Source organism: Halyomorpha halys, unplaced genomic scaffold (genome assembly GCF_000696795.3).
Source record: "Halyomorpha halys isolate HHAL.00 unplaced genomic scaffold, Hhal_1.1 Scaffold1449.1, whole genome shotgun sequence".
Taxonomy (NCBI): domain Eukaryota; kingdom Metazoa; phylum Arthropoda; class Insecta; order Hemiptera; family Pentatomidae; genus Halyomorpha; species Halyomorpha halys.
Window position 1 is genome coordinate 148,810 of NW_027115160.1, and position 11,581 is coordinate 160,390.

The 11,581-nt window shown below is 31.5% G+C and overlaps 1 protein-coding gene across 2 annotated transcripts in view; it reads right to left on the reverse strand.

Moving 5' to 3' along the window:
* Nucleotides 1–223: 223 nt before the first annotated feature.
* Nucleotides 224–11,581, reverse strand: part of LOC106689750 (uncharacterized) — a 74,291-nt gene continuing 62,933 nt past the window's right edge. For both annotated transcript variants that reach the window (XM_067052250.1, XM_067052249.1), the window contains exon 4: nt 224–4,053. In XM_067052250.1, coding sequence (XP_066908351.1) covers nt 3,605–4,053 — 449 coding nt within the window. In that variant the 3' untranslated portion in view covers nt 224–3,604. The remainder of the gene's footprint in view (nt 4,054–11,581) is intronic.

The window sequence follows — 11,581 nt, forward strand, 5'->3', positions numbered from 1 at the left end:
CATACTATAAAAATTTACAAGTGCACAACAAAAGGAGCAGTAGACACACTTGACAAAATGGTAAGCAAATATTCCTGCAAGAGGCAAAACAGCAGATGCCTTATGGTTTTTTTAATGAACTGGATTGATATAGCTGCAGTAAATGCATTTATTCTGTGGGAAAATATTCATCCCGAGTAAAATCGAGCATACTTTAAAAAATGCTGTTTGTTTCTGCTGTCTCTAAGTAAAATATAAGTTGAACCAGCCATAACAAGAAGGTTGAATGACCCATCAATCTTATTTCTAAACACTCAGTCTTAAAAGAGTCCAGAAATGATGAAGAGTGTCTTGGAAACCATTGAGGAAAAGAATTGTGCTGACGAGAAGATTGACATGGAAGAAGCAGAAAACTCAGAACAAGATGTGGCCATATAACAAGAATGGAATAGTAAATTAGGTTTTTTTTCTTTCTAAATATTTTTAAAATCCACTCCTTATATCAATAACAAGATGGAATACTAGGAATAATAAAAGATGTAAGAAATCCAATAATTCTAATGGGATCCTAAAAGGACCTCTGCGGTAATATGTGTTTAATTCAGGCCGTGGTATTACGAAGGTTAAATAAAAAAGGTTCTTAGTTCTGTATCATTTAGCAATTGAGTTTAATACACTGACTTTGTCCCTTGAATGATTTATTGAATGAATTATCAATTAAATATTAAATAATTTTATAAGAAAATGGCATTAATAATAATTAAAAAAATATATACGTTTTATTTCCAAAAACATGCTAACTATAATATGAAAACTACAGTTGAACTAATGGGCAAACAAAGCCAAGTTTGCAATCAACAAAAGTTTGTAGGCACCATGTTTGTTAACATAACCATTTGAATTTTAATTAAGCTAATTATTAGGTGTTTATGAAATGATACATTCTTTAATACCCAAAAATAATCTCTTAAAGCAACAAGTATAGAAAATTAAAAAAAAAAGAATCCCGCAAACTGTACCAAAGCTATTAGGATTGTTATAAAGTGAATTCAGTCTATGGTGAAATGTATGGAATATTTCAAACACAAATTAGTAAATTTTTTTTTCTTCAGATGTGCCACCATTAAAGCGAGCCAGTGAAATATTTATTTTTTAAACAAACATTAGATCAAGAATTAATTATTAGGCGTTTATGAAATGATACATTCTTTAATACCCAAAAATAATCTCTTAAAGCAATAAGTATAGAAAATTTAAAAAAACAATCCCACAAATTGTACCAAAGCTATTAGGGTTGTTAAAAAGTGAATCCAATCTATGGTACAATGTATGGAATATATCAAACACAAATTAATAATTTTTTTTTTGTCAGACGTGCCACCATTAAAGCAAACCAGTGAAACATTTATTTTTTAAACAAACATTAGATTATTTTATCTGCAAAATTTTAAAACAGATTTGATGCATGTTATATTTACATGTTGAAAATATTTTTAAACAAGTTTCAAGAAAAAAACAAACAATAAAAATGCATGGTTAAAAAAAAAACATAAGAAAAACAGTACTGATGAGGATAACAAAATAAAAATTACACCATTTATTTATATATTTTTGATAATAAAAAATAAGATATCCTTTTTCTGAAGTTTCACAAATCACCAGTCACAAATACAATCTAGGCATGTGCTGCTACCTTCAGGATTGATAGTAAACTAAATATCTTAAACCAGACTGTTCCCTTTTTTAAAAACTGATTCTTTTGCACTTTCTCCAAATTTTACAGAAAAGACTAGTACAAAAAAAATAAAACAGCAAATATACTGTGCATATTAACACTTACTTTAAACCACTTTTTCCTCTTTTCCAATTTCCAACTGTTCTAAGGATAATTGTGCCGGTATTTTTAGTTTTTTTAGCTGGATAAAGGTGCCAAAAATTTATATATTCTAAGAAAGGTGCCATGGAAAAAAAAGTTAGGGAACCACTAAGCTAGATACATAGAGGCAATTTGTATCAAAATATAATTCATCCCATAACAGATTAGGTTGCTCACAAAAAACAAACTGATTAGACTCGGAAAAAAAAAAATGATTGAAAAGAGTATTTTAATAAAAATTATAATATTGCTAAAAAAAGCTTAGCAATTGTCAATGTTCTCAACTTTTGGAAACGTTGTTTTAAACAAGGAAAGTATAGAATAGCAAAGTAAATGTAAATCACCACAATTTTCTAAGAAGAAAGGGTTAACATAAAAATAATAATGGAATTGCTGGTTATTATTAGTAATCATCCTAGTAGAATTCATACCAATGTATTTCAGCAGAATACACATAAAAACTTAACTTTTTGGAGAGATATGAAAACAGAAGTGTGAGATTATTAAACCAAGAAGCGGGAGAATGTCAATTAAAAAACAAAGTATCAACCAACTAGAATGACTTTTCCTAATAAAAAAAAAAAAATCATTAGAAAGAATTATTTTATGGCAGCAGAGAATATTGATGTGACAGAAATAAATATTAAAAATTAGGTTTATTATTCATGGGAATGGATAAAACATTCTTAATTTTTATACAATGGATGGAATAATCAAATTTGACTCAGTTAATAATTAAAATCTGTTTAACTGATTTAACCTCTGAGATAAAGACAGTAAAACTTTATTTAAACCATCTATGTCCAATGAATATGGAATACATCCATTAAGAAACCAACCAAAATTTTTGTTAAATTGTGTTTTAAAAACTGTATTGATTATTTTTTGAATCATAGACACTATTCTCTATGTTACCATCAGATACAGATAAGAGCCTTGGGTTCTAGTTATGAAATGAAAAACTATTTATATTGTTTATAAAATATATCAAAACAAAAAAAACTAAACAAAGATATATTGGTTGGTTCCTTATTGGATATGTGTGTTTAATTAAGATAAACTTTAGACCAACACGCAGCATTGTTGTTGCAAGAGCATTGTTTCATATTGAAATTGAAAACGTTATTTTGTATTACATCTTTTAAGTAGATTCCTAAAAGACAAGAGGAAATCAAAGAACTTATGAACCACAAGGAAGGAAATTAAATGAATTAATTAATTAAATGAAACCTAATTAGCACTTAAAAAAGAGGTGGATCATAATGTTCATGAAAATACTGTAAAATTACTAAGAAGAACTAAAGCAGGTCATATCTCATATTTAATTAATATCTCCTCAAAGGAAAAAAAACAAACCAATGGTTTTTAAATAACAGCCAATTCCAAAAGAAGTGAATCATAGATGAATATTCAAGTACCTCATTCAGTCTGAATTTTATAGGTAAGTTCAGAGAAAGGAGATTTAGGATACATTGTTATTGGTAATTGATTTTAGAAAGAGTGCATACAAACTTGAAATGTAAAAACTGGAACAAGTATATGTGTAATGTAAAATTATATTACTTCATAAACAAGAATAAGTATAGACGATTCAGAATAATGAAGGAATGGAAACAGCTTCTCTGCCCAATAACACCAAAATTGCTCCCTGTTTACTAGTGAAATTTGATTCCAACATTATTGTACCACAGACATGTAAGGAGAAATTGAACTCGCGGAGCAGGAATGCTGTGGTCCTCCAACGATTAATTATTTCTTCTTATTTTTGATGGTTTCCAGAAGCGGCTCTGCGCTGGTAACCTGAAGCTTGGGTACGGTGAGCGGCCTGATGAGGGACTTAACGACCGGCGGTACAGCAGATGGCCCAGGCAGGACGGGGCTGGAGGCACAGAAGGCAGCGGTGGAGAGTTGGGTCACGAGGTTGTAGGAGGTGGGCTTGTTGGGGCGGAGGACCTTCTTAAGGCGGGCGCCGAGGCTGGGCCTAGGGGCGGGTGTCCTGGGGGGCAGGAGAACACCTCCCACCATGTGTGGGCACAGCTCGGGGTCTGAGCCCCAACGCCCGCCCCCGCTTTCCCGCGACAGGAGGGCCCCTCGGGCCTGCTTTGCGATCAGGTCCGCTGTTACATGGCGACCGCAGTACCTGGCCCACTCTTCGGCACGGAGGCCTCGGCTGTGGTCCCGAAGTGTAGCGTTAGCACCTGTAACAAAAAGACGGTAAGTTAAAACACAATTCACTAGTATTGTGTGTATATATATGTGTGTGTATGTTTTAAAAGCTATGAAAGGAAGTTTGAACAAAGGGTCAGTTTTTCTAGAATTATTTACACATCCTTTCCTTAACACTCCTAGCCCAATTCATTCATTTTCCAGTTTGTATAGTTAAAAGTGCCCATCTGATTAGCAGAACATTCCATTGAAGTTAATTAGATGGATAATATAATAAATAATAATAATAATAATTAATAGATAATAATATCGTTACTTAATTTGTAGAAATTATTTTTAAATGCTATTAGAACATTTCCAGGCATAGTATCAGCTATTAACCCAAGGATTATCTTAGGAAGGCCATCTCGGACTTAGAACGATTCTCAGGTGAGATTGGCGAGCTAAATCACTTCCTGTAAGGCGGCGACCGCATCGTGGGGAGAATGGTGGCCTAAGTATCGGAGGACTTGTTAGACCGGAACGATATCGTTTCTTTGAAAGCGGCCCTAATTTGCCGAATAAAGAGGTGAATTCTAAATCAAATTCAGGCTGATTGGAGACACCCTGGCCAGTGGTCAAGGAAAGATATGAGGTGAAAGATGGACTCCGGAGGGGGACATCTTTTACAGGTATCGTGAAAGGAGGAAACAAGGTCAGTCGAATAGGCAGTATGCTGCAGCATTACTTGCCTACTTTAATTTAGTTACAGAAGAAAATGAGAGAGAAACAGAACACAGAGGTGGTGCATTGGAAAACGAACTTCCTGGACTCTATACTCAAGATGCAGCTGGTAAAAGTAACTAACATAAGAGAAGGATTACCACGTGAACGCACATTCATAGAGTTTGCCCAGCATATGATGGACGCAAGCGCCCGAGAAGACGACACCAGGATAAAAGTAGAAGAAGGAGGTGGAATAAAATAACATATACCCGCCAGAGAAACAATCCAGCGCCTTGAGAAGGGACCAGAGAGATGTCGGCCGGGAAAGATGCTCCGGCGACAGAAGGACGAACAAGGCCAAGCCGAGGGAGGAATCAGGGGATTCAAACGAAGATTCCGTTAAAAGTGCACCTTTATCGAAATTTTCGTTTGAGACCCCTGATGAAGACCTGAAATGCAGGTCTAAACGTGGGCACAAATAAAAAAGTTTCGTTTATTTGTAAATTTTTGCTGACCGTACCCCGACCATCTTCTAAAAGTAAATTTATAGTTATACGCAGATTAATTGATTACAATAATGTATAAATACCTTCTCTCTAAAGAAATAAAATGATATTCACTTTAAATAACTAAAAATATAAAAAGATCAATTCAAATAAAATGTACACATATCAACAGCAGGTAACCACGCACAATGTTACCTCTTTGGTGATTGATAAGGTTCATTATCAGCACCTATGTTTCATAACAGATCCAAGGAGGTAATAGAACTTTAGATTGTGCTCAGACGAGAGGAAAAGGTAGCATGTATTAATGAATAAAAATATTTAAAATTTTTACTATTTATAAGTGCAAACAATTTTATCATTATGAGATAATTATGATTAAGAAATGGATAGAGCTAAAAAAAATAAAAATATTAGATAGAGTTAAAAAAAATAAAGTGTAACCGTGTCTGAATATTTTAGTTGCATCTAAAAGTTGATAAAATAGAATGATATAATTACAGGAATTAAATTTCCTGAAAAAGGAGGAGAATATCCCGAAACGTCGCTTTAAGAAATAAAAGTGTTTTTTTATTAAAAAAAACCTCTATAAGAAGTATCTTCACCTTATCATCCAAATATATAAGGGAAAGAAACTGTTAGATAAAGTACTGTGGTGTACAGCTATAGCTTCTACTTCCCCTTGACTTGGAAACTCCGCACCCGAAAGCAATTCACTTAGAGCTTAATGTCCTAGAAACAAAGTTGGTCGTGGACCCTAGGACAACCGCCCCGGGCACAGGCCACGCACAGGATTGATACCCGACCATTAGCCGAAATCAGTCATCGTGTTGTTGCCGTCCAATCAGGCCATCCGGCTCATAATAACTCACTTATCGACGCTTTTAGGCATCGACGACCTCGCTATTTTAACTAAAACACTCTAAGGCATTTATCAGCAGAGCAAAAATACAGGTCTCGCGACATTTCTAATATAATATATCGGAGTAATTACACCTTAGAGCTATGATTGGCGATTTGTTAAAAAAATAACGCATAGCGTAACGCCATCTTTAACATAGCCTATTTACATATTCGAGACAGTTTGTATGAAACCCGATACGGATATTAGAGAGATCTAGGGCAATCGTAGGGTTCAAAGCCCACCAGCTGTTCCCTGACACAGCTACATTCAAATGGCCCCGAAGACAGGGCTAGCACTAACTTTCCAACAAGTAAGCTAGACTGGATTAATGCAGTTGCGACAGGTGTCATTGTCTTCGCTAAACCATTTGTTATCTTCGGCTCTAAGACCTCTTTGGAAATCAATCCGGTAGCTAATGTGTTTTCGTGAATTTTAATGAAGCTACCTTAGCATTAACGAGGACACTCTGAAGAGCTGCTCACCTCCGGGCGTGATAGGACACAGGCGTCGACCTGAGTACTAGCTTCAACTCAATTATATCCTACAATAGCGAGGCTGTATCAGCTGAAATGGCACATCGCCAGGTCACGGTGGACTTGAGTGCTGAAACTACCATTCCTTTGTTGAAAACCTTTCCAATGTATGGTAAAAAAAAAAAGCAGCTACTTTATTTACGCCATAAAATACGCAATGGGATAGCATAAATGAGTTATTATTTTTTAAAATATTTATTTGTAATAATTCGAGGCCAGATTTTCGTGGAGTAAAGCTTCAAAATGAGTAAATGCGTGCAATAAAAATTCAAAACTTTAGTTTTTGGACCTGTAGATTTGTTTTTTAAACTTATTTATTCATTAAATTATGTCATATATAAATAAATAGTTGACCACCTTCTTCATATTAAATTATTTCTTTTAACTTATTTATTCATTTAAGTATTTTTTTTAACAGACGTTTTGTATATTTATATATTATTTTTTTTATTTGTTTGTTTTTCTGTACACTGATCTGCTGCTGTGACTATTATATCTTTGGTTCGATTTTACATTGCTATCTAATGATAAATTCGTCTAATTTGTTTAACCGATCAATTGTGCGTAGCGGATCACAGCAGAGAGTTTTAGAGAATGAGTTTGTCAATTAAATGATATAAAATTCTTAAATAGAAAAACATATATATTTTCATTTAGTATTTAGACGAGTGTTGATTGTACAAGGGAAAGGTAGGAAAAAAAATTGTTTTTTGTTATACCATTTAAATATATGTATTGTATATATGTCCAATCATGGATTAATTGGTATGTTGTGTATTGTAGCAACCCAATGTATTTAGTATATAAATAAAACATTTGTCTCTCTTATAGTATTAATACATGGAAAGTTTGTCTAATCCGATTTGAAACAAAGGAAAATCGCTAAATGCTTATAGTACAAGAGCCACGTGGAAAAAAAGTCTTTGAATAATCTAATGAATACTGTGTACAGTCACTAGTCAAAATTGATGATTCTGCCAAGTATAGTTAGGAGGAATAAAATAATAGAGTTGTTTAAGTTCAATGATTTCCGAGATACAGCTTTTTTAAAAAGCAATATTTCATGAAATACATACTGAAAAATCTGTAGTTGGTGAATTTATTTTGGGAAATCATTATTTCAGGAACTATGAGACGTAGAGATGTTTATTAGCACTCAAATTGACGCTAGTTTAATGTTCTATAAAGTAGTTAATAACATTTATCTTCGTAGGGATAGTAATTTTTTTTTATGATATTTTTATTTGAGTATAAATTTCACGTATGAAAGTTTGTCCGAACAACTACAAATCAATTTATTTTAACAAATATCATGAAAACTACTACATTTACGAGGATAAACGTCGTAAACTACTTTACATCACATTAAACTAGTTTTAATTTAAGTGCTAATAGGTATCTGGTTCCTGATATATCGATTTCCAACAATAAATTCACTAACTACAGATTTTTAGTATATTTTTTATGAAATGATTCTTTTAAAAACTGTATCTCGTGACCTATTGAACGTAAATGTGTTATGGCACATATTTTATTAAATTTATTGTATTTTAAATGATGTTCCATTATGATTTATAGTACTATAGGTAGTTTTAACGATATGGAGCTCGGAATGAAAAATAATTTTTTTAATGTTTCGAAACAGGCACTATTTTTTATTGCTCCAAACTATACTTGACAGACTCGACAATTTAAACTAGTAATTATACATAGTTATCATTATATTAATAAAAAATTAAGGTAGAATAACTGACTTTTTCTCCTCTTGAGCTCTTGTACTATTCTGACTAAAAAATAAGTCCAAAACAGATATAAGAACTACTACAAAGTCAAAAGAAATAATGAAGGACCGAAGGCGGAGTGGAAATCCGTGTTAAAAACCATAAAAATAACAATGGACGCATTTTATTGCAATAAAGCTTATTCTGGAGAAATTATTTTATTGTTATCAAAGCTACTGATTGTTATTATACCATGAATATTTATAACTTGTGTTTTATTTTAATTTTTTTTCTTGTATTAAATTCGACTTTTCGCATGTTAAAAAATGCTTTACCTTGTCTCATATTTTTCTTTTTTCTAACCTATAAATTAATTAAGAGGGAAAATAAAATAAATTATTATCACCATAGTATTTATGCACATTTAATATTAATAATATGGGAAATTTGGTTCACGCATTCTATTTTATACTGGAAAATATCTAATTTAGGCAGAAACTGAAAAATATGCATTACAAATCAAAACATGCAATATTAAATTTAATAACATTATTCCATCGATTATGATTAGGATAGAAAATAGGTTTAAAACAAACAAAAAAGGTTACACTTTTAAAAGTTTAATGTACAGTATCTTTGTTAATTACGGTCCGATTTCGATGAGTATTTTTAATTTGTAGCGAATTTAGTTAGCTTTCAGATAGCAGGTACAGTTTAAAAACTGAACTCGATCTTAGGATTCTACTTATCTTGAAACGTAAAATCTCAGGTTTCCTGGTGAGGGTAAATTTTTGAAAAAAGTAATATAAAACAATGTCCAATGTACAGTACGTTTGCTAAGAACGATCTCATTTCGATGCTTTTTTGTTATAATTTGTAAGAAATTTTATTGCATTTCAAATAGATAAATTACACACTTTATCATAAATTATAAACTTTTCGCGCAATGAAATTTTCAATTCATTCTAGCTTTTTAAAGTTTTTTTTTCTTTAAAATTTATCTTACATTACAATTTGCTTATTATTAAAAACAATAACCAAAGATATATTAATATGATAAACAATAATTATGCTATGATATTATACCTACGATCTTATAAATGATCCCTCATTTGGAACAAATAAACAACCAACATTTTATTTATTTATTTATTTTTTTTATGTCTTCAAATATAACAACACGATTTAATTTTATTATTTAGGGAGATTAAATGAACAATGAGCAGCTTGAAATCGTTATTTGTAGCCTTGAAACAAAATGGTGGACTTATTATAATTTTTATTTCGTTATATCTATTAAAAAAAAAAAAAATCAAATCAGAGCCAACAGCAACTGTGGTGTGTCATTAAATAGTTATAATTCATTTCTCTTACAGACTTGATGAGAACGTTTTATTGGTGTTAAGCTATCCTTAATGAGGAAGAAGCGTTCATCAGAACTTTAGAAGAACGTCATCAATGTTAATGAATTTTGATGTACTATTCTGAAAGTCAAACTATTCTATAACCATAAGCTAAAACAATAATAAAGGTACCAAGCATTTATATTTATTTTTAAAACAAAATGTAACTTTTTTTTTATGTGACAGCTGTTTACCCTTTCTTGCCCTTCACAACCATTTTTAGGAAGGTGATTACTGGACAGGAAGTTTATACACCCGATACCTAGTTAAAGGTATTTATAGAACAACCATCAAGGGCGTGATAAGGTACCAAATATGAGTGTGCATAAATTATTATGTGTGTATACACAAACAAACATACATATACACAAGTTTCTGGCCCAAAAGGAGTTGAACGAGCGAGATTCTTATACAATAAGTATCTGACTAAAGAAGTTGTCTCTGAGGAATTTTCTTCATGATGACCAGACATGGCCTGCTTCTAAAACCTCATTCCCTCATTGCCAGTGAAATCAAATATTTGTGAATGTAACAACAAAGAACAAATAATAAAAAAAAAATATAAAAAAAAAATAGGCTATTGTAAACCGGCTTTCTAATTATGCAGGTGCTTAATTATTCATAAAAAAGTTTACCGAACGTGAAAGAAAATTTGAAAATAAAATTAAAGAAAAATAACCATTGATTGATATTTGATATCTTAATGCCTAATGACAAAAAAAAAAAATAAATAAATCATAAGATTATTGACGATATGATAAATATATCAAACATTTGTTACTTCTGTCTTCACCTCAAGTATGTTATTAAATAATAATGTTATATAAGTAATTAAAATGAGACCGTGATCCATTAAAATAAGAGAAATGCCTCAGACAGATAAAAAAACATTTGGAATGGAGCTATAAATATGTGAGTAATAAAAAGAATTGGGATCGTTAATCTTTTAATTGTCCGATATAAATTTAGAGAAACAGGCACTTTCAGGATATAAAAGGCAATTTTATATTCGTAAAATAGGACGTTTGTTATTAGTCGGAGGGAAAGAGTATACTTTCAAATACGCGAGAATTTGGCCCAATTACGCCAGTTGTTGATATTACGGATACAATCTACAGTGCAATAAGAACTAATTCTCATGTAACTACAACATAAATTCAGAATCATTAAGAATGTATCATTGAAAATATTGCATACTAAATAACGGTAATTGATAACTTCGTTAGAATTCCGCACAACCGGCTCCACGGAGTTATCGGTTGCAAAAATAATGTAAATAAATAAAAAATGGAATATGGTCCGGGTGCGGTCAAATAAAACTCAAGTAGTAATAACTATTTTAATTGAGCCAACGTTTCGCCCCACGTTGCAGGGCTAAAAAAAGATTCAAACACTTAATGGAAAATTAAAAGGGTATACAATGAAACGTAAAAAAGTAATAAGAAAAATAAAAGGACATATATAAACAATAAATGAAAACGGAAATAATAGCAGATAAAAAGAAGAAATTTAAAAGAAAGTACTAAGTTAGAGATGGAAAAAGGGGGATAAGAATAAAATCAAAAATAAAGGAAGAAAATGAACGAGATAGAAAAAGTATCTGTTTTGACAAAAATCATAGTCAGAGTGAACCGTTTATATTGCGAGGAGTGTGGATTGGTGGTTAAGTACGTTACATTTGAACATAATTTTAAAGTAAACAGTGTAGAATATTAAAGATAATATTAAAATTAGGTAACAAATATATGATAATATACACAATAGGGAGGAAGAAATTATATATATCAA